The sequence below is a fragment of the Strigops habroptila genome, chromosome 3, assembly GCF_004027225.2.
Source record: "Strigops habroptila isolate Jane chromosome 3, bStrHab1.2.pri, whole genome shotgun sequence".
In the NCBI taxonomy this organism is placed as follows: domain Eukaryota; kingdom Metazoa; phylum Chordata; class Aves; order Psittaciformes; family Psittacidae; genus Strigops; species Strigops habroptila.
Window position 1 is genome coordinate 21145316 of NC_044279.2, and position 23685 is coordinate 21169000.

The following is a 23685-nucleotide window of genomic DNA, read 5'->3' on the forward strand; positions in this document are numbered from 1 at the left end:
TCTTTTTGAATTTGTTTCATACAGGCTGCTGCAGATCCAATGTCTTCCTCTGATGCACCAGAAGATGGCCCAAAGGAAACGTCAAGTGTATCGCAGAATATCAGTATGTTTCTGGTTTGACTGGGGAGGGTGTATCACGTTGGAAGTTTATTAAGCTAAAAGTCCATGCCTTTTCCTTCCCTAATAAGGCTATGGCTGTTGGCACACAAGGGAGTTGTGAATGAGGTCATATCTGACTTAATCTGTTTGTGATTTGTAGAAAAGCCCAGTTGTATAAACCAAATTTGGAAAGAGCAATGACATATTGATTGTCAGTTTGCTGCTGCCATGCTCTCAAAAGAAAGTAAATGGTTTGTGATTTAATAGATCTATTTGGCTATTGTTTTAAGCTCAGTTGTTGCTCTCTAAGCCAGAGATGTAGAAGTATGTATTTGCTTCAACATTCTGGCATCTAGTGTTGTGATGTTGAATAAGTTTTCCAAGTGGAATCCTTTCCCCATGCTAGCATGATGATGTTTTGATACGAAAGCCAAGCCTGCAGGATGTGGGAATAGAAGTGTCCCAGCCAAAACTGTCTTGTGAAGCCCAGGAAGAGCATTAGTCCTTACCTTTTAGTAGTAAGGATCAGATAATGACAGATGGTCCTTTCTCAGGAGGAGGAAAAACCAAAGGCTTCTTAAGATTTGCTTTGTATTTATTGATACACCCTTGTCATGTTAATGCACACGGTGCTCATTTTGAACAATAGGAACATTTAGATTGTGCTTTCTGGCAAATAATAAGCTCTGAACCACCTTAGGGTGTATTAGTTGGTACAAGCAACATAGCTGTAATGTTGAAGTTGCTGAATAATCCCTCAGGACTGCAGCTTTCAGAAATAACAATCATGGGAGCAAACAGAGCCTCGACTAAAGCTATGGGAAAACCATTCAGACCTAAAGAAGCAGATTAATTTTTTATGTTGCTTTTTACTCCAGATATGGAAGTTGGTTTAATAAAAACCATAGCTGCTCCTGAGAATGTTTTCCTTGATTACATCCTTAAATGATAACATCTGGTACTGCACTGTTACAGCAGTTTTTCTTCACATGGAACATTATTCAGTCCAGTTCTGAATATATGTGTGAGGTGAAACCTTGAAAATGAATAGAGATGAAATCCTTCAAGGGTTACTGAATACATAGAAACCACTTTCAACTGGGGGAATCTGAGCCATAAATGGCTTTAGGCTAGGAGGGTATTTGGAGAAGGTGTTATGCACACTTCCCATTTCTTATATTATTCCTTAGGTATCTAATTTTGGCCATTGTGGGGGACAGCATATTTGCTTAGGTAGATTTTGGTTGATCTACTATGGCTACTTTTATGATTGTGATTGAGAGTGCTACAAATGCAGCAGCTCTACCTCTTCTTGCTTTTACTGTCATATTTTCCCCAACCCTTCCTTAGGAACATGGTTTTAGATCAGACCATACTGACTGCAACACACAATGTTCTTGGGTATTGACTGTGAAGTAGTAGGCTACTAAAATGCTAACTAAGAAGGATGTTGGGGGGTGGCTTTTGTTTTATGGTTTTTTGTTTGGATTTGGGTTGATTTTGACATGAAATCTTGAGATGAGTATTTGTGGGACAGATCTGGGACCAGAGCCACACAGTTAAACCTGATTCATTAAATTAATGTATGGTAGGAGGCTGTAATTTATCTGCATCTTTGACATCCTGCCTGCAAACTGTTCACTAACCTTTTTTCTTTTCCTGGGATTATGATCTTATTCCAGGCTTCTGGACCACTTGAGACCTCTGCTAACTTGTGCAGCAGCTTGCCAGAGAGAGGGAGTTGGTTGGAAACAAAACTCTTGATGGCTTTTTTTTTTTTTTCCCCCCTAAGATTCATTACAGCTTAAAGATGATTTACTCAAAATTACTATATTTCCCACTGATGCAGAACTGAAGCTTTTCTATCTCAGTTAATGAGGCTTTCTGGCACTTAACAAGCAACTATAATGGAACTGGTAGCTCTTCCTATTTGCCACGGCAAGCTTGACATAGATGGGCTAAACTCCTGTTGTACTATTGTGCTGTGCATAGTTCATTGTTGAAAGTAGGGAAGAATGGTTAGTTTCCTGACCTGAATACCTCTTAAGGTTTAATTTTCAATTGTATACTGATTCTTGGTGTGTTAATCACAGAAAAGGCTAAGATTGGTACAGTAGGTATCCTATATGTGCCAATATATGCGGGTGACTACCAGCACATTCACACCAGTGTACTTGTGTTGCTATCATTTATACAGATAAAATCCCAAAAGGGAATGCTTTTGTTCTAGAATTTAAAAAAATGCTCTTTTTCTTTATTTTTTTGTTCTTCAATTTAGTGTATACCTTTTCTAAGTATTCTTTGCTTCTCTGTCCACCTCACCTGCCACACAGCTTCTCTCTTTCCCTTACTGAACCGCGTGGACAACCTGTCCCAGTGTCCACAGGGTAGGAAACCTGGACTGAGACCCATGCTTGGAGGCAGCCTCTCCAGTGGTGGCACTCTCAATGATGTAGCCTCAGAATTGAATGTAAGATTACAGTGGTAAATCAATGGCCTTTTAGCTCTGCTCTGCTGTTTAGTGGTGACATTTTTATTTTCTGTTTTACTTACCTGCAGTTTATAGTCAAGTGTGCTTTTCTTTTCTGTTTTTCTTTACATTTATAGCTGATGCAGATGCATTTAAAATTCTCCTGGAGATGAAGATAAAGAAGAGGCAGAAAAAGCCTACTTTACCAAGCACTGTGACTGAGCTTGACACCGAGGATGGTTCTAAAGTATATGTGGTTGGAACGGCCCACTTCAGTGACAGCAGCAAAAAGGATGTAGTAAAGGTAAATACTAGGTGGGAGCCCTTTGGCAGGATGTTTATAACATTCTAAACTTAGCATTAGGTAGAAGGCAGTCCAGCTCTGTGACTTGGTTCTGTGCTGTAACCTCTGGACTCTGTTCTTTCTCATTAGCTGTTGGAGGGCTAACAGCACTGTGGGATGAGCTAGGGGGCAGGCATATTATCTTAATTTTTTTGGTGAAATATATTGCTCTCCCATCTCAAATATTTTTATTTGTCCTTAAACAGATAATGCAGATACAGTGCTAGTGTTACAAGTAGAAGTCTGGCTAGGGAATTTACATTGCCTGTCGCAATAACAGCATCACGTCACACCGACAGCAAATACTGTGGTTGCTGCATGCTTGCTGTGATGGGGACATGCTGAGAAAATGCAAAACCTAGCACAGAAGCTGCAGTTTACAGCTTCTCTGCGCTTGGGGTGTGTATTATTAAGCTGCAAAACCATTCTGTCTGAAATTTGGATTCCATTCTCAAGATGCAAATAGTTCCAAAGCTCTAGTGAAAGTAGGAACTATTTCGTACTGTACCTCATGCAAAGTCTGCAGTTTAGAGTGGCTTTATTTTCCGGAAGCTAGAGGGGGAGGAATCTTGGGCCAGAATCATTAACCCAAGTTCTTACAAAGCTTATTCTAACTCTGATTGCAAATAATTGCAGAGTACGGTCAAAGGAACTTTGTGAATGTAAAAAGTTTAACATCAAGCTTTTCTTCCCTCCTCCCCTGCATAATGTGTTCTCCACCTCCCTGTCCCAAAGCATCCAGTAGATAATGCATTTCACTGTCATCCTCCTTAATCTATTTCTCAATACATAGTTATTTGGAGAATTTTTATTTACTCTTTCATTGTTCTTTTAATTGAAAATGATTGCTGGAATGTGCTTTTTATTAAGTCCCTTTTCTCATGGAAGTGTTGATATTGGCTGTATTTCTCTTTAATCCTTCCTAGACTGGTGTAAATAAATTCATCTTTTTCAGACAATACAAGACGTGCAGCCTGATGTAGTTGTGGTGGAACTATGCCAGTACAGAGTTTCTATGTTAAAAATGGATGAGAAAACATTACTAAAAGAAGCCAAAGAAATAAATCTGGAAAAACTTCAACAAGCTATAAAGCAGGTATGAGTCCCATAGCGAGAATTAAAGGTTTGTGTTAAGAGTAATTTGTCAATCTGCAACCAAAACCAGTGTTACCATTAGCTGGGAACCTAATACTGTTGACCTAGGTGAGAGTAACATTGCAGTGGCAAAGTTAGGTTTAGTATTTTTTTCTTTTCAGCAGGAATATCGTGGGCTCTGTTCCACAATGGGATGGTTTGGGCAGTTGTTAACCTCAGCAGGAATCCTCCTGGGTTTAACAGTTGCTCCATTTGCAGGATGCAAGTCTAACTTCATAATTGTAATGCTCTGCTAATGCATTAAATATGATCATTATTCCTGCAATCTCCATCTGTATCACAGCTGCTTAGGGATCACTTAGTTTTAGTATTGCCTGTTGCAATCTGTTTAGCTGCTTTCCTTTGTCATCCGAGTGTGTTGCTCTTTTTAATTCTCATCCACTTGTCTTTTGAGTAGTTTCTAATTGATAGTAGCCCTTGAGAGATGTTTCTGAAAAATCTGGGCTGGAAAGTGGGATTCTGTTCAAATTATAGCTACTCTGGCAGTTTGGTGCCATCTGGAATGTGTGTACAAAACAAATGTTGTCCTGCATTTTTTCAGTTTCACCCAGTTAGCCTGTGTTTAAGTAATTCTAAGCTAGGCACAGTGAAACAGCACAAAGTTGACTTAAAAATGACAGGACATTTGATTAGAATGGCAGTATGTGGTAAATAGTAAAGAAGAGTTTCCAGTGTCTAGCTGAATGAGATAGATTCATAGATTGGTTTTTTTTTTCGTTTGGTAATTATAGATCGGAATTGTTTTATTGCTGTAATTGGGGAATTTGGAGGATTGCACCACTCGCAAGAATATCATCTGCATCCATATAGAAGCACTTGTAGTGGCTGGGGGCTAGTCTACTGTGTGTGTAGTGTCTTAGTGCAGGCTTTCCGACTCACAGGCAGTAAAGTGTCTTTCCTGTTTTCTTTATGTCCTATCAAAGGAAAGGACATTGCAAAACACTTGCATATTGCATGAATTACTACATCTATCTGTTTGTTTTAGGTAAGGTGAATTGTTCTGATGCATGTAGCCAAAGGAATGCATGCTCTCAATGACCAGAGCAGCATAGCTGGGTGTCTTCTGACCTCGTAAACAGGCACAGAAGCCTTTTTTTAATATCAAAGCTAAATGCAACAGTTTTTGCTGTGCTTCTCTGTTAAAAGCAAAAGGACAATGAAAATAAAACAGCAGACTTTTTTTCTCTGTGGTGTAAATTTGTGTTGGTAGCTTTGTAATTATCACTTCCTACTAGGGCTTGAAGTGATCTTGTGTACAGACTGTAGGAAACAGGCTGTGTTGGCTTCAAAGCCAGAGAATAACACGAAAATCCTTCCTATTGTTACACCTTAATCTTAACCTTTGTTACCATGTATAATGCAAATACTAAAATTTGGACATTGCACTTTCTAAATAATATATTTCTCCATCTATAGTCGCAACCCAACCTTCCCCCATTGATTCAGTAGCAGCATGGGTTATATAGGGAGAACTGTGGAAAAACAGTCCAACTGTCTCATGTTAAATGATAGTGCCTTTGATAGTGTTTAGAAAAATCAAACCAGCTGCTAGGTTGCTTGCTCTTGCTTCAGTTTTCTTCTCATTGAAGTGTGCATTTGGGCCTAAAAGCTACACCAAAAGTCAAAACTGCTTGCAACTTTCATCCTTGAGTTTCAAATGAGGAAAACTGTGTCTCTTTACAATCAGTTGTATAAATCTAAAGCAGTAAAATTATATTTCATTGGTCTTAATTGAAGTTGGAAACTGAGCAGGGTGTTAACATGAAATTATTACACACTCACAATGGGTCACTGGTATTCACAGCTTACCAAGCAACTGCTGCGGGTTAAAACCAGCTTTCTTCCTCCAGACCCTCCTTGAATTTCAAAATCCCTACAGTTGTTTGCACAGAACTACCTGTTTGCTTTCCATTAAGAAAAGCAACACAGTGCAGACTGGTATCTGGCTCAAATGTGGATTACGTGAAGATGCACCGTAACAATTGGCTTAAACCAAACTGGTAAGACAGGTTTTGTCTTATCTTCTCCCCTGTCTTACTGTTTCCACTGTCCCTTCATTGACCATATCACAGCCCCATGATAGTCTGAACAGGGCTTGCTTTTTAGCTGCATCATGTCCCTCTGTAGCTCTGTGATTGCTAGTCCTGACACAGGAGGAGTTGAGAAACTTTGTTCTGGGGCAGAAGAGAAAGTGGGCTGGTGGCAACAAAATCTTAGCTCAGCCTCGCTTTTATAACCTCTTCTTTAGGCTGAAGTTACTTGTGCAGGAATATATTGTTATATTGTATGTAACTTTTTTAAAATCTTCTGGCCAGTTAAAAAGGTCTCATTTTGCACAGTGTAATACAGCCCTCCATGTTTAAGAAAACCTACAGGATTGTCTTATTTAATAAGATGGATATAATGTGCATCAGTAGGTGACTAGTACATCCATGTGGACAGGAGCAGGCTGCTGTCACTTGTTACCTTCACTTGCACTTTAAAGTCAAACCTCCAGCGCACTTGAAGCAGCAGAAAACCAGTTCCAGGCTCCAGGTGGCAAGGCTGTGTTTGCACAGGGCTGTGTCCAGGGGAATTAGGGTTTTTAAAAGAAGAAATCCAGAGGACTAAAACACAAATGGTTTGTTTCTGCCCACAGTTGTGCAGTTAGTGCTGGATCTGTGGATCTGTGACTTGTGATACAGTTAAAGTGTAGCCCCAAGGCCCCCTCCTTTGGCTGTGTTCCCATATGTAGTATAAGCATTTCTCTGCGGAGTCTGCTTCAGAAGCCCTCTGACAGCTGCCAATAACAGATGCCTGGGCAAAGGCATTAGACCCTGCAGTCCTCCTTTGCCTGCGTATTCCTCTCTTTTCCTGTCCTTTTCACTATCTCCATGCTAGTCATGATGTCTGATAAATTGTGTCTTCCTCAGACATCTTTTCCCAAGCCTCACGAGTATTTAATATGTTTAATCTCTTCTCATGTGTTTGGTATTTCTTTGCATGTTTTCTAGTTCAAGTATCTTGTTTTCAAAACAGCTGTTCACTAAAGGTTGTACAGCAGCCCATTGATACTGGTATTTTTATTTTGTTCCTTTCCTGGTAATCCCTCTTTCTGTTCTTGCTTTCAGACTGCTATTGAACATTGGACTGGTAAAATTGGTATTTCACATTCTCTCTCCTGTGTGCTAATAGCTTGGCATCCGTCTGCCTGTGCAGTCAAGTTTTTTCTTACTTGTGCATTACTTTGGTTTATGGCTGGTGCATCTAACCTGTGAAATTATTGCCAGCCACTCAGATGTAGTGTTCTTCTGTGATCATCTTTATCTGACTTGGAATAATCTGATATTGGTAATAACCTCATTTATTGTCTTGCTCCCGTTGTTTTTTGTACATTTTGCCCTTTATCCCTTGATAGTATCTGGCTGGCCATTTGTTGCTGGTTGCTACATAGGCTGCTTGTCACCTTTTATCTCTTTGATGCTGAGCAAATACAGCAGGCACTGAGATCCATGCAGGTTGAGCACAGATGGCTGGGACACACTTCAAAGATGCATTCCTCTGTTAGCCAGCAGCATGAATCTTTCTGTCACTGTGTAGAAATGAAACTTCAAATACATCAACCCTGAAGGGAAGAGCAGCTAGCAAATAACCTCAGAATGCATTATCCCAGTTTTCTTTGTGGGCATCTTTTCTGAACTTTTGGAAACTCTGGTCCCCCAGGCTTTGGAACTGCATCTCAAGGATGCTGAAAACCCTTTTTCTTGCTGCCCTTTCTTCCTCATCTCTCCTTAGGAGCCCAGTGCCCTGTCTTTCTGCCATGCTTGCTAGTTTGTAACATGACAAAACAGATAATCAGCTGGCTTTGAAAATAGGCCCTCTTTTGCCAGCTCTGGTCCTCAGTGGCTCGAGTCCACTTAACTGTAGAAACTGCCTACAGCCTTTGGAGAGGTCACACAAGCATCAGATGTGGCAAAGGGTGGGTCGTTTGAGCGTGGTCCTAGGTGCAAGGAATGGAGACCAGGACCTTCCTCTGGTGGCTTCTCAAACAGTTATATTAATTCAGGCTATCCTGTGTAACCTCATCTTTGGTTATGCGAAGCTTGTGATTCAGCAGGAAATGAGCCTTTGGTGAAGGAAGGGGGAATTCCTCTTCTGGTAGTGGCATGGGCCGATGCCAAATTGGAGGAGATGCGTAACCAAGGTACAGATTTCACTTTGGGACAGGTAACACTCACCCACTGAGTCGTAGTTGTAAAAATAGCTGGTTGAGGACAGCCAGAGCTGGGCAGAAGGAACAGCTCTGAATGGATCTGAGATTATTTTTTTTATCCTTTTCGTAAAAGGATAGGGAAGGGAAATTTTGCATAAGTGTATTTATGAAATTTTTCTTTCTTTTTAGAAAGAAGAATCCTTATTTTAGATCTCTGTTCAGAAACTAATAGGCTATGCATGGAGGGGCCTTCAGTCTGCGTGTGGGAGTCACACTCAGGACTATGAGGTCTTTGCAAAGGTGTTACGTGCTGAAGCCATGCACTGCGGTTTCTTGCACAATGCTAGATTCTGTTTCCGCATCAGTTAACCTAACTGGTCCTCAGCCTAGTTTTTCCCAGTTGTGGGAGTGTTTATGATTAGACCATTAGTTATTTCCTTTTCAGTATCTGTAGAACATGGCATTCACTGTACAGCCAGTGGAATATACTCATGTGTTTTGGGGTTTTTGGTAACCAGATAGATCAAGAACAATTAAATGCATAGTATGGGCTGTTTTACCATTCAGTTATTCAGACACTTTCTTCAGGCAGGTGAAGTAAATACAGGCTGAAGTAAGCCTGCCTGCCTTCCTTTCTTTTCTTAACTCTGCCATGCATTTTTGTTGAAAGTGAGCGTGCTGTGGCCACACTGAAGTGAAAAGCTACTTCACAACTGATACAGATTGAAATAAGAGCTGGTACTGATCAGTGAATTGGCTCCAAAAGACAGTTTCAGTGCTGCTTCTTCAGTAAGATTATTAATGTGTTTTTTTCATGACTCTGAGCAGTGTATTCTTCTTAGAAATCCACACAGCTTGTTAATTTCTTTTTTTAACTTTTAATAATGTTTTTCTCCCTCTTCCACCAGAATGGGGTCATGTCTGGATTGATGCAAATGCTGCTTCTGAAGGTCTCTGCTCACATCACAGAACAGCTGGGAATGGCCCCAGGAGGAGAATTCAGAGAGGCTTTCAAAGAGGTGCGAACTTCAAATGGTTATTGTGAGGTCACGGTACTGGCCTTTTGCTCCCAGAGTTGAACTAAATAAAACCATTTGTTAGTAACTGGAATGGAGCATAGTGCTGAAGCCTATGAAGGTGTAAGAATCAGCTTCAGCTTCAAAGTGTACTCAAAAGTATAGATGTTTGTAGCCCTAAGTGGCATGAAAGAAACTCCACAAAGGCTTCAAATGATAAGGGTTTTTCCTGATGATATTTCTGGTGGCATTTGTTTCCATTTCATTAATAATCTATTGATTTTGTTCCTGTTAAATAATTGGTTTTGAATGCTGGTTATGGATCCTGATCCTTCTGTTGGTGGTGTCAGGGTTTCAGGTTGTGCAAACCAACTCTAAAGCATTAATGCGATCTAACACATTCATCTAGAAGGATTGTTTGGGGAAGTGAAATATGTGACTCGTCAGCTAGTCACATCTGGTCTTTTAACGTTCCCTTTTATGCTGCTGCCAGCTCTGATACTGGGAAGTGAATAGTAGCTGGACTTCTGCTGTGTATCGCAGCTACTCTGGTTTGGTTTTTTTTTGTCTGGGAATCCTGAGACACTATTTTCCCTCTATGTATCCACCTTGCAGAATGGATCTTGCTGTTTTTAAGTTATGTACTGGAAGGAAATCTGAGATAACATAGTTGTTAAAGAATCTGAAATTATTTGGTTGGTTTATCTGTAATAAAAAGAGAACTGTTTCAAGGCTTAGTTTCCTGAGCATTCCAGGCCAGAGTGAAACATTTGCAGTGTTTCCCATTTTAAGTGGGAAAGAAAAAAATCTATCTATATTAGCTCTGTCCTGTTCTGAAGTGGTTGTTTGATATTTTTAAACAAGTATGCATAGGGATGAACTTTCTATAAATTCTGTACTGTGCTAAAATTTGTCAGTCTGAGCTACAGCGAAGTCTCACCTCATGTTGTTGCATGATATCCGACATCAGTTCTTGTTTCATAAGCTCCTTCTTGAACCTATTTTACCATGAGGAAGCGATAGGTTAGTGATCCTGACAAATCCTAGGTAAAAGCAAAATGTCCGCAGTTGTTTCACCTTAGACTTTATTCAGACCCAGACAGATACTGAGCCCCATCTCTTTAGCTTTGGTAATAAGCAGAAGCTTTATGCTTAGGTGAGAGTAACCTAAAGAAGGTGACATTATGACTTAATGTTGTTACTTTAATACCTACTGCATCTTGTAGCTATGAAGCAGTATTTTGGAAACTTTATTACTGCAAAACGAAAACACTACTTGCCATTTATTTTGTTACCTTGTGTAGAACAATAAAACAAACATTCTCTTAATTTGTATCTTCTTTTTCAGGCCAGTAAAGTACCTTTCTGTAAATTCCATCTTGGAGACCGACCCATCCCTGTTACATTTAAGAGAGCAATTGCTGCACTTTCTTTCTGGCAAAAAGTCAAGCTTGCCTGGGGCCTTTGCTTCTTATCTGACCCAATCAGGTATGAATAAGCATCCCATATGTTTATTGGGGTGAATTGTTCAGTTCTTCAGTTTGACTTCAGTACAAGCTGGAAGCCTGTGGTACCCAGCCTGGTGCAATGAAACTTGAAGTTAATGAGAAGGATAAATATGCAAACTACCCTGCAGTAACTCATATTTTCTGAAAAGAAAGCTGGCTTTCTGGTCCTGTTCAGCTCTTTCTTTAATTGCTCTTTGATCCATTACTGCCAGCTGAAGTGAAAGATTTGGTGCTGAAGAATTCCTAGTGTGCTTAAGAAAAAACTTGTTTAAACTTTTTATTTTTCTTTTTTTAATTTCTATTCTGAAAATAATCTTTCCCACTACTGTGTGTGAATATTGTAAATAGAAGAGAGTAGGGCCTTAGTATGCCGATTTATACCTCCTTAAGATTTTCAAAGGACTTGGGCCTGTTGTGCTAACTCACATGTGGATCAGGGCAGCTTGAGAACTGAATCTACTGTCTGAGCATATGTTTGGAGCAAGAGAAAACGTTTGCATTTGTGGACAACATGTGGCCTCCTAATGATTATTGCCTTCATAAAGGCATATTGTTAGGAACTTTTGCCTTGCAGTAATATTTCCCAGACAGCTCTTCTCTTGCTTAGTTTGGTTTCCCCTGCCCTTTAGAGACATCCCTGCGCCAAGTTTGCTTCCTCTTTCCACAAGCAGGTGTGTGATAACTTGCTGAAACTGGGTGAGAACATATGCACAGCTCTTTTCCTAACTTCAGTCTGCTCCTACCAGACTCGCAGTGGTGGGAGGCTTGCCAGGAATGGATCCTCTGAATCTCAGTGCCCCTGTCATGCCCTGTGACTTTAACTCTGCTCAGGGAGTGATCTATGGCATTTTTTTACAGGCTTTTAAAATTGGGCCAGGGCTCAAGCTGTAGTTGTATCAAACCTTCTGTTTTCCTGCACTTAATTGTCATTTCCTGGAAATATTTGCTGTTACATTAATCTGCAAAATGAGTTTGACTCTCTTTCAAGCCATAACTACAGTTCATGCTCGAAGTAAGTTTTCTTACTAGTCTAATACCAGCATGAAACTATTTGCAGGCTTTTGGGGGTCGTTGAGGGATATACTTCTCTGCAGCTTCTCCCATTCTTTTATCCATCCTAAGAACATTTTGGTTTTCAACTGCAGTATTAAGATAATCATAATATGTGCACACTAGCTTCCCACTGAAGTTTGGCCATAATCTCAGTTGTCATACAATTGATTGATCTGCTATGTTGATTTTTACAAGTAACATATGGGTAGAGGTTGAAAAGGAGAAGTGGTTGTAATCGGGAAGTTATTGGGTGGAGGTATTGTGTATCCAGCCATCAACATGAGATTCTATGGAAAATGGAGTAATAGTTCAACATCAGTTGGTTTTGGTTGCTCTGTTGACATTTGTAGTGTTCTTTTGATCTTGGAAACTAAAGAAAGCATATTTGGCATCATTCTTCAGTAGACAAGAGATGCGAAAACAGATGATTCTATTGCCACGAACTATGACTGTACTGCAGTTGTGGGTGCAAACAGAAGGTTAACAGCACCTATAAAAAATGCAAAAGCTCATTACATTTATTCCTGCAGCTTTTACTTATTTTCTGCCCATTTCCTATTCTGTTCAGGGAATTGATTTACAACTTTGACTTTGCTGCTGAAGACCTGTGATTGACACTAGGAACCTCCAGAACTCTTTGCATCCCCTCAGGCTGTGCCTTAGGCTGTGCTTTTTTTATTCCTTAAATAGGAGCTTCTGTGTGTTCAGTGATGAGATCTCCTTCCTTCAGAGGGCTCTATGTTGGCTCTTCTAAGCTTACTAATATACACTGAAAGTGGGGCACCATGATAACAGTTTCCTTTGAAACCTTGGTGCTTTGCTCAGTTGTCAGCTTTTAAACTGGGAAGAGTGAAAATCCAGTTGAACTGCCTACAGGCAAATGACCTCGCTCCCTTTCCCTCACTGTAGAGGCGCTGTTAAGTATCCAGTTCTACAAGTTTATAGAGACTGTTTTGTTTTTGGAGAGGAGAACTGGTTGGAGGAGAAGTATAGAGAATGGGTTTAGGTGAATAATGTGTATAATACCCAATTGTTTTGACTCATTGGTTTGCCTGTATTGGGCTCCAAAAGCGTAACAGATACTGAGAAAACTTACCTTTCTTTCAGTAAAGATGATGTGGAGAAATGCAAACAGAAGGATTTACTGGAGCAGATGATGGCAGAAATGATTGGAGAATTCCCTGATCTTCATCGAACGATTGTCTCTGAACGAGATATTTACTTGACCTACATGCTGAAGCAAGCAGCAAAGCAGATAGAACTACCTCGAGCTTCAGAAAGTAATTGTTTTAAAGCATATATCATAACCAGCATGGTGTTCTTTGTGTACGAGTGTGCTCAGCTCTCAGAAATCTGGGATATTCTGTTCATGTGTGCCGCATGTCGTACAAGATTACAGTGCTTAGAAAAATTAGAAAGGGATGTTACTCAGCTGTTGCAGCCACCTAGAGCAGCGACTCCAAATTGATTTCTTTCTCATTGTGCTATTTAAATAAAACTGAAAAATACTAATTAGCCTGACAGGCATCTGGTATTACAGCACAAGATGGGACAGTCTAGGCTTATGTCCACCTCACATCCACCCTGTTATCTCACCAAATTCATTGTCATCATCACTAGCTGCTCAGGAACACATTTATTACTTAATTATCTCTAACTTCAGAGTTCTTCATACTTTGCCTGTTATAAATTGGGCTGTTAGGAACCCTGACAATGATGATGAAACATGTCACTCTGCATGTTTCAGCAAGGTATAGGCATATAGAATGATTGCATTTCTCTAGCCTTTGGAAGTATTTTGCTGCCACGTGTGATCTGCATGCCCTTCCTATATATAAGCATGCTGAGGTACAGGTTATCTCTTATTTACTGTCTTAATAAGATACTCTTTGTAATCACTTCAGTGCAGACCTCTGGCACTATCCTGTGGTTGGAAAAAATAGCAAGGGGATTGCACTCCTGTTCTTGCATCTCCTGTGCCTAATAATCTTAGTGCTGCCTTCATGAAGTTTGTCCAAATACACCCTATTTCCTGGAAGCTCAGATGGTACGACTGAGAGGCACAGATGTGTTCAGTTACTTGGTCCAAAGAGCAAGCTGAAAGTTTATTGTTTATAATGAGTCCTGGCTGGTCATGAGCCACAAGAGGAATTGCTCTTTGATTTCTTTTCCCCTTTCAAATCTACCTTCTTAAAAGCTTAGTCTCTGGAACACTGGTTTAGTGAATGCCTATGAAATTGGAAGGGGTTTGTATACATTATGAAGGACCTGAAACATAAGATGGGACCATAAAAGACAACAGTGCGAGTGACTACCTGACTGATGGTCACTGTCTCTTAGTTAACAAGAGACAATGACAGAAACAGTTTTGTTTAGAAGTTGTGCATTTATATTATATACATGTGTTCACGCTTACAAGAGGCAAAAAAGGGGGAAAAAACAAAAAGGCAAATTATATACTTAAGATGTATAGTAAAATACAAAACTCTACAATTTGTGTGAGCAGAAATAGGACATCACCACCATTGTCCAAAGCATTTGCTATTGTAGGGACATAGTAAGGGGAAATTCCTGGATGCTATTTGCAAGACTCAAATATACTTTTAGTCTGATATATTCCTAAACTAGGTCTGATTAGTTTCTAGCCTCTGTCTGTCTATTTGCCTGGGGGAACTCTTCCAAAGAGCTTGTAAATGGAACTTTCACATTTAGTTTTTCATTCTATCTTTACTCCACACAATATATTCTGAGAGGGGGCTAAAAGTTTCTCAAAGGACTAAGTTTCAGGCAGGATGCTAAGCATTGCTGGTGTCATCTTTGAGTCCTACCCAGAAGCAGACAGGAACATACGGGTGAGGATGGAGTAGATGTGATGTGCCATGAATAGCCCATTCTGCTGAAATGCTGTGCTCTGCCTCTATTGTAGCTGCAGCTCTGATTTAGAGCAACCCTAAAATAGGCTGAGAAAAGGCAAGTCCAGAGAAAAGATTTTGAAAATGTGTATAATGGTATTAGTGTTCTCAATACAGTTTTGTTTCATATTGAGGGGGCCACTTTTAATTTTTTTTATTGTTATTATTTCTGGAAAAATCAAGAGTGGATATCTAAAGCAAGACAGTGGAACTTACATTATATATTTGTGTATTATATTTATGTATAACTTTCCCCATAGGAAAGCAGCCTCATTACTATTACTTAGAAAGTTTTCTGTGAATTATTGTGACACGGTGCTGTTTTTTCACTGGGGGGAGATATAATCCCACAAGTTTCAGGAACAACATTTTAACTTCCATTGGGTGTTGTGGAATTTGGGTGGTAGATAGGAGGTGAGGGTGAGAGCTGGCAGGTGTTGCAGTGGTCAGATGGTGACTGACTAGCTGCTGCACACAAATGGATGGGGTTTGCTGTTACATGCTGAGGCTGGGTCTGTTAACAGTAAATTTAACAGGGGCAGGTGTAGGCTCAAGCTCTGTTCTCTGATTGCTCATTCTGCTTGTTAGCAGGTCTTTTTGGATTCAAATTCAGATGTGTGCCATCTGCCACTGCCCAAAGTGGTGGAGAAAGCTCTCTGTTCAGGAGACAGCAAAGACCAGGGCTTTTCCTGATGAACAGTACGGAAACATGACCCGCACAGGGAAGGAAAGAAGCTAATTTAGCTTATGTGTGCTGACGCTCCTGCCCTGAGGCTGGAGCATGAGCCCTGGCTGGGTCTGTTTACTGAAACAAACATGTCCTGAAAATCCAGAAACCGTACTGATTTATTCTTTTTTTCAGACTCTTAACATAAGAGGCAGTAGGTGAGATGAGCATTTATTTCTAGTATGTAACAGAGTTTTAATATCTAGTAGTAAGAGTCCCTGCCACTTGGAGAATTGAATTTTGTAATCTCACACATTACGTATTTGTTTATAGCTTGAAATTAGTTCTTTTACTGATCTTTTCTCTCCATCTCTCTTTCTCAGATGAACCTACAAAATATATCCCAGCTGTTGTAGTTGGTGTTGTTGGGATGGGTCACGTACCTGGAATCGAAAAGAACTGGAACTCTGATTTAAACATCCAGGAAATAATGAGGTAACAGTCATCACTTCCTACGTGTCGACACAACAGCTTCTCTTGCTAAAAGACAGCAATAATTGGTTTGTTTGGGGTTTTTTTTTAGTTGTTTGTCACAGATTGAAGAAACATCACTGCTGTCATCCCTGCTCTGTCAGCTCATTGACTTGCAGTGCAGTGCTTGCAGATTGTACTTACAGGAAAGGAAAAGAAAATATCCAAGGGAAAAACGAAATAGTTGGATATCAAGGGAAGTAGAGATGAGAAGATGCCCCTGTCTAGAAAGAAAACTCATTGATCCACATTTCAGTTTTTTAAAACAAGAATTCAAATGAGGGCTGTAGAAGATGATGAAAACAAAACCAGGCTTCCAGTCTAGCTTAGGTAAATATAAACTGTTGTATTCAAAGTTTTTGTTGTGTCAGGACACTGCTGGCTCTGACAAACTTACTCTCACTGTTGCTCATAGCCAATTTCTAACTGTATATATATATAAAGTAATAGTATGTTCTAATGTGTATACCTAAATATAGGCTGATTTAAGTGACGTATCTGGTGAACTCTTACTCCAGAGTACCTATTAAAATAGGTGTACGTACTTTTTAAAAGAAGGAATTGAAGAACCAAAATGTTCAGACTGTGTGTATCCTATAAAGCCACAAAGGTCAGGACTTTAGAAATGTAGGAAGGATTATAATATGACCTGGTACTACTGGTTGCAGTGGTTTAGGATGATAGAGCCTTTCAAATATTGGCACTTTTATCTTATCACGTCTGTTTACTGTGTTTATGCAAGTGCCTCGCTCACCTCTTCAGAATCTCTGAAAAACAGAAATGGCTGTGCCCCACCCACATGGAATAGTTAGGCATTAAAATACAATTTAGAGAGACTTGTGGTGTCGGATCCAATAATGCAATGTACAGAAGCCCTGTCTAACCGTTTATAAGTCTCTTTCAAGGCTAAGCCTTGCCTGGAGTCATGAACTAGATGTCCATATTCCCTTGCAAATAACCTGTAAAATGAGGTTGCCCAAATCCATATAGTCGTATGGCTAATGTTGGTTGCATCATTGATGTTACAGAACTAAATAGCCCAAAGCCAGATTACATGTCTTCAAGGTTACAGAGAGGGTCTTTTCCATCAAAGTTTAGACTCTTTGACATGATTGTCTTTACCGTGCTAGTGCCATAACTAAGTGGAAGGATTACTTACTTTCATAAGACAATAATATTGCATTAGCTTGACTTTCTAAGATAATATGAAGCAAATTACGTTCTTATGATTACTATACTTGAGGCTCATTTCTCATTAAATTTTTTCACCCCTCGTGCTGTTGCACTGCAGTTGCAGAGCAGAGTTGCAGGGTTTTTTGTGTGTTTGTGGTTGTTTTTCAGACTTCTACAGGTACTTAGTTAGGTTTTATGAGTTGCAGTGATTTTGGAAATTGTCCATATAGAAACATACACATTTCTCAGACTTCCAGTTCATGCATTAAACCTGACCCTGAGCTGAAGTTGCTGTTTGCTACAGATTGTTACAAATTGATTTTTTTTTTTTTTTTTTTAATTGCACTGAGGAACTAGAATTGAGAAAGGATAGAGAAGCAGGAAAGAAGGTGTAAAGGCATCTGTTTACCTCATCTTCTGTTCAGTGTGTGTGAACAGAAGTTTTCTGCCTTTTTAAAACTCTTCCTGTGCATTTCCTTTAACCTGCAAAATCTCACCAGGAATACCTTTGCCCTACTTCAAGCACATGGATCTGTACTTGATCTAGTTCTATCCTAATATCAGTGCATCTAACCAGGTTTGAGTGTGCCTGTAATGCTTTTGCACTACTGTAACTGCTTGCTTCTGAATACATTAGAAACATTTTCTAGATATAAATAAATGAGAATGTGTGGCTTTTTTGGAATGACACACAGAGACCTCTGTCACCTGTGAGAGGATTATCTGAGTTGCGCTGTAGGCATGCTGTGGGTGCAGGGTCAGCTGAGCTACTGCAGAGCTTGTTAGTGAAGGTGCAGGGCTACTTGTGTATGTGGCTGTGCTTTCAAAGACAGCTTTATTTTGAAAGTAATATGAACTGTTCACTCTGGAGACGCAAGTTAGTAAGACTGCTTGAAGGCAGGGTAGACCTGGTGTGCCTTTTGTCCTCTGCCCTCCCGGTTCCACGTGGCCAGGACAGACTTCCAGGTGATTCTGTGAAGATCTCAAAGCCAGCCATACCTGCCAGGCTGGAGGCAGCTTCATGTGAAGCCTCTCTGGTTTGTCCGTGCTGTCCCCTGCAAAGCTCCAGAGTGCTCATGCTAGGAGCCTGCGGCTAGGCTGGGAAGCCTGCCTGGCATCCAGGGGTGCACCTTGCTGAAATACCCTCTGAATCTGCGGGGACCAGCCTGGCTCCAGACCTACCCCTCTGGCTGCACAAACCTGACCAGGTCCTGACACACATTATCCGGAATATCCAGGCTCTGTTTTCCTCCACTACCCTGAATGACAGTGAATTGACTGTGCAGGTGTTGGAATTAGGCTGTCCCCTGCATTTCTTCTGACTTTTGTCTCTGGGGAGAGAGAGGCATAGTAATATATGCCTGTAGTATATATAGTAATATGTAGTTTGACAAACCATATGAACTTGTAGTATTCTTCAAGAAATCTTGATGTATTTTAGTTATTTTGATAGGGTGATGTTTATAGGGCAAGTTAAAGTCCATAGCCATTAAGAGTGGCATTGTATATAGGTGGAAAAGGGTTTATTATTTTGTTGTTGTTATTTAATTCGGGTGTATCCCTTGAACATGAAAGAATATGTTATTCATTCATGACACATGTGTTACCTGAAAGCTTCCTGGACTATAAAGGAGAAGGGGAGAAAAGGTCCTTGTTTTGGTTAGAAAACACCTGTTGTTTCCAGCTACACAGATATTAACACTATTTTATATCTTTTGCTTCAGTGTGCCTCCTCCATCAGCTTCAAATAAGATTTTCAAACTTGTCATAAAAGCAACAGTTTTTGGACTGATGGGATACGGCTGCTACCGAATAGGTCAAAGGACAGTGCAGTTTATTCTCTCAATGCCAGCAGCACAGAACTATCTTCAGAAGCTGACAGAAATAAGGTCTCATCATTGAACATCGAGTGGAGGAACTGTAAGAAGAAGGTGGCTGAAAAAGGGTGACAGAGGCAACAGATGCGAGCTGGACTGAAAGAAGAGTGAGATGAGGATCCTAGTCAGAGATGACTCACATTGAGCAACGCTGAATCACTGTATAATAAAAGATTTGATACTAAAATTACACCAGCTATGATCTAATGAGTAGGGTAAGTGTGTTGCATGAAACCACATGATTCCAGATTGAAGAAATATGTATGCAAACGTATATATTATATATACGCATACTGTATATATAATATATATTACTGATGATGTAGTACAGCTTAAGGAGTCTATGTTCATGGCTTCTTTTCCAGAGGAACAGAACAACACAAAGTAACCTAATCGGCTGCATGTGCTCTGAAGTTCAGGGACACTTGAGTGATTCTTTGCTTTTTTTTCCTTGGGTATAATAATACCTAGTGATTGTTTCTGGTGCCAGACATTTTTACACATAATTTAGAAGGACGTCTTCTCAATGTGTGTTTTATACTTCAAACATTTAGGCTTTTTTAAACTTGAGAGCTTTCAAACAATTTCAGAACTGTACAGGCTGTCATACGTACACTGCTCCAATTTCTTACAAGCCTTACTGAAGAACAGGAACGTTGCCTTTAGATTGCGCCCCTTGTTACCACCACCAGTTGGATCATCTTTCTCCTGCATAGAGAAGGTATAGCCACACCATCAGAATGCAATGTGGTTTGTGTCAGATGTTTACAGGACACTCTGTTCCTTTAGATTAGCTTATTTAAACTGTATTATTTAGCCAAATCCTGCTGGATTCAGTATTGTAAATGGAAGAGACTAGACATACCAAAATATTGTTTTGTTGGTTGCTTTTTCTTTTTTTTTTCTTTTGAGACTTTTTAGCTGGTAGAATTCAATATATTGATGTTTTGCTTTAAGTTATCTACAGCTTTTTAAGGTATCTGCAGGTATTTTAAAAGCTCTGTAGATCTTGAATATCTGTGCTCAGGTAATTTTACACAAAGGAAAACAAATTAAGGTAAATTTTAGGTATGAGCCTTAAACTTGGGTGGGACTAATGCTGAATGGTTGTCACAGAGCATTCTTGCAGACTTAGTGTTTTATGCTTTTAGCCAGAAATAATCACCGTGTAAGTCGTCCGTTCATTACTCAATCATTCTCTCCAGTTAATACCTTAAGTCGATTGTTTTACTCTTTTCACAAAGCATATCAGCAGATTCTTCAAGGAACCTGTTAGTGGATGGAGAATTTGCAGTTTACCTTCCCGCTGTTGCAAACTGGCAAATCATGTGCATGCAGGATTTACTCAGTGGCACTGGAAAGCCTGCTGAATTTGCAGAACTAACAATCCTATGAATCCATACGCAAATGCTCAGTGTTGTATATTCAATGTGCTGTACTGTTTATGTAACATAATCAGTGGTTCAGGTCCATTCTTTTCTGTTCTAGTCAGTCCTTTCAGTGTTAACAGCATCCTGTAAAATTTAAATATATGTTGAATTGTCCCAGCCCCGCCTCAACCCTTCGAAGCCATATGGTATTCTTTTGGTGACATGTACATTTGTTTTATGCATCTGTACATGTGATGTAAATTTGAAGTATTTTTAACAATGTGTGCCTTTACTCCAAAGTGATTTAAAGTAAACAGCAGTATGTTCTATGATATAAAGAATAAAATATTTTAACCACCCTTTCTGTTGAAGGCATTTATTTTCCTTATTCATCAGTATTTTTATTGAGAACAAGCACTGGTTAGCTAGATCTAGGACATGGTAATTTCACCATCTGACGCATTTTTCTGAACAAGAACGTCAGTTGGAGTAAATACCTCCCACTGAGGGGCATCTGAGTGTAATGCTGAAGTAGGGAAGCTAGTTTCTCTACCTACCATATGTTACCAGTTAAGAGAGGAAAGGCTGAGTTTCCCTGCCCTACTGAACATGCAGGGAGCCTGACCTCTCAATGTGAGTACCTAAATTCAGAGTCCAGAGTTAGGCATGGTGAGTTGACTTTTGTTGTTGTTGCTGCTTTTCTTTCAATGTCTCTCCAGTGCTCAATCATGCAAGGAGCTGATGGCCTTAGTCCCAGCCCAGCAAAGCGCTCAAACACTGGTTTTAACATCAGGCACAATCACTTGTGCTTAAAGTGCTGCCCTCTGTATGGGACTTACTTACAGACTCTTTAAGTGGAAAAGGTGTTGAATTAATGGCAAAAAGCGTTCAATCTTTCAAACTGAGCCAGGTAAAAAAAACTATTAATGAAGTATTCATACTGGAAGTAAGTACAGATAAGCTGTATTCCATTCAGATAATTTACCAGCTGAGTACTCTGCTCATTGTACACTTTGTCAATCAGTGGTCCATACTTTTTGATTGTCTGTGTGTGCAGCAGAGTGCAGTCCTGTTTTCCTTGATCAGGCAAAGTTCTCTTCAGCACTTGGAGCTGCATCTGCAAAGTAAACTGTTGCTCTAGTCACATACTGTCCATGGGACCAGCAGATGACCTGCACAGCACATGAGCTGTCAAGCTCTGCTCAGTCAGGCAGCCTTAGCTTGCGCACCCCGAGGGCAGCTGCCTGCTCTCAGTGTATTGTTCACCAGCATGCTGCTGGCCAGGGTTGTGTTCATGGTGTCTCTTTTCTATACCGAATACTGAACCAAATTTAAAAATCGATGTCTGAAGGTGACTAATACTGCCTGGATTTCCACTGGAGCTGTTTTTCTGTGTGTGTATTGTTCAAACATCTAAAAGGTGCTGAGAAATATATCAAGTTATCTCAAAGGGCCGGGCAATAGTGGGAACTACACATGGGAAAGAAACAACACACTGTCGCTTGTGTAATTCTAAGATACCCCTGTATGTATTTTCCTGTTTCTTTCTAAAACTGAAATAAACTTTAATTTTAGACTTGAGTGTTTTGAGACTGATTTTATTGCATGATTTGGGGGGTTTCTTAAGTAGTTGCAGGAGAAGGATCACTTTCAGCTCAGACTGGTGCTGAGCTCCTGGGTTGAGTGGGTGTGGAACACAGGACAGAAGTAGCTCCAAAGATAAAAGCTGAAACGGGTCTACTGACCATTCAGGTGAAAAGATACAACTAGTGTGCGCATTCCCACAGCTGCAGGCCTCTTGTGTCTGTCTGGGAAGGGGCATAGGGAATAGCTGGAGCAGCTGTCCTGTTCAGGAGGTCCCAGCTGAAGTGTCCCCTTCCTTGTCCCTGCCTTCCACATTTGCCATCTTACTGACCCGGAGCAAATGAAGCTTTCTGTATTCCAGGGAGGTGGCAGCAGCAAAGATGGGGCTAGCCTTATCCTTACTTCCAGTATGGGGTAAAAGGTGGCAACTGGGAACGTGTGCTCTTGCTCCATCACAAGACCTTGCGCTTGGGCCCTGGGTCTGGCTCCTCCTCCAGCAGCTCCATGCTGGAGGTGGCTGTGGTGCAACATGAGGAAATGCTCACTTTGCTTGTTTAATGTTGGGTTAATTAATACTGTATGTGGATGTTCTAGTGGTGTTGGGTTGGGGGGGGGTGTGTATGTGTGAAGAGATGCCCACTACCACAATACTCAGTGCTGATGCATCAAGACTGATGAGGGAAAGTAGAAAGAATCAGACTAAAAAGCTGTTACATACTTACCTCAGTTTCAGTAGGCCGTGTGTCCTCCCAGCTAAGTGATGTTCTTTCAGTGGTAAAATTCACAAACTGGGTAAATTAGGAGTGATGTTTTGATTTTGGTAGTTATCAATGCACTGTGTCTCTGCCCACCTCCCACTTTCATGGCCAGCAGAAGGGTTTGTACAGCCCCTGGAGCTGTGTGCAGCCCAGGCTGGCAGGGCCACTTGGTCCTTTACCCTTGAGCAGCACAGAAGGCTTCTCAGTGTGCACCACCTGCCCATGAGCATCTTCTCTCCACCTCCCTGCATCTCCCTTCCTGCTTCCATCCCTGTGTTGTCTCCTGCCTCAATGATTACAGCCGGAGTTCTTTGCAGCTGGGACCCAGTGTTACATTTTTATTTTGCCTTCTGCATTAGCTAGAAAATATGAGTAATAGTAATAAGTTAGTGCCATCTACTGACTGCAGATGGTTTTACCTGGTACATCTGTGTTTAAGTGAAAGTATCTACCAGCCCCATAACTGTACTTTAAAGGAGGCAGGTGTTAACCTTGGAGATGTTGGGTTTTGACTCAGATGTGATACCTGGTATTAACTTAAACACCACAAAACAGGAGCAGCCTGCATAGTTACTGACTTGCAGTATACACCCATTTCTTCTTCTTGTGAGTGTAGTGATGCTTGAGAGGTAGGTTCTTGATGAATCAGCAATAACATATTAATCTCCTTTTAAAATTTAAATATCTGCCAAAGAACATGATTATGTTGCTTCCAGGGTAAATACAGAATTACATTGCTAGAGAAGAACATCCTTAGTACACCTTAATATTTTACTCTGTTGTAAGAATTATGGGGTTTAAAACACCTGAAATTAGCATGGATTGCTTCATTTGTAACATCTCGAGGATAGACTTAATTCATCTAACATGTAAGGCCCAGCCTCAGCAGACCTTTACCTTCATTCTTCTAAAAGCTTAACGTATTTTGTTTGTCACATTGAGGGACTGCTGTTCTTCTTAGGTAGCTGGAGACTCAC

General features: G+C 40.4%; 1 protein-coding gene across 4 annotated transcripts in view; it reads left to right on the forward strand.

Moving 5' to 3' along the window:
• Positions 1-20728, forward strand: part of TRABD (TraB domain containing) — a 34644-nt gene extending 13916 nt beyond the window's left edge. For 2 of the 4 annotated variants that reach the window (XM_030480230.1, XM_030480229.1), the window contains exons 3-10: positions 25-103; positions 2707-2873; positions 3868-4008; positions 9168-9278; positions 10624-10763; positions 12944-13116; positions 15799-15910; positions 18844-20725. In XM_030480230.1, coding sequence (XP_030336090.1) covers positions 40-103; positions 2707-2873; positions 3868-4008; positions 9168-9278; positions 10624-10763; positions 12944-13116; positions 15799-15910; positions 18844-19021 — 1086 coding nt within the window. In that variant the 5' untranslated portion in view covers positions 25-39 and the 3' untranslated portion in view covers positions 19022-20725. Of the gene's footprint in view, positions 1-24; positions 104-2432; positions 2570-2706; positions 2874-3867; positions 4009-9167; positions 9279-10623; positions 10764-12943; positions 13117-15798; positions 15911-18843 lie in introns of those variants that run through there. The other 2 variants (XM_030480231.1, XM_030480228.1) reach the window with 2 other exon arrangements.
• Positions 20729-23685: the final 2957 nt, after the last annotated feature.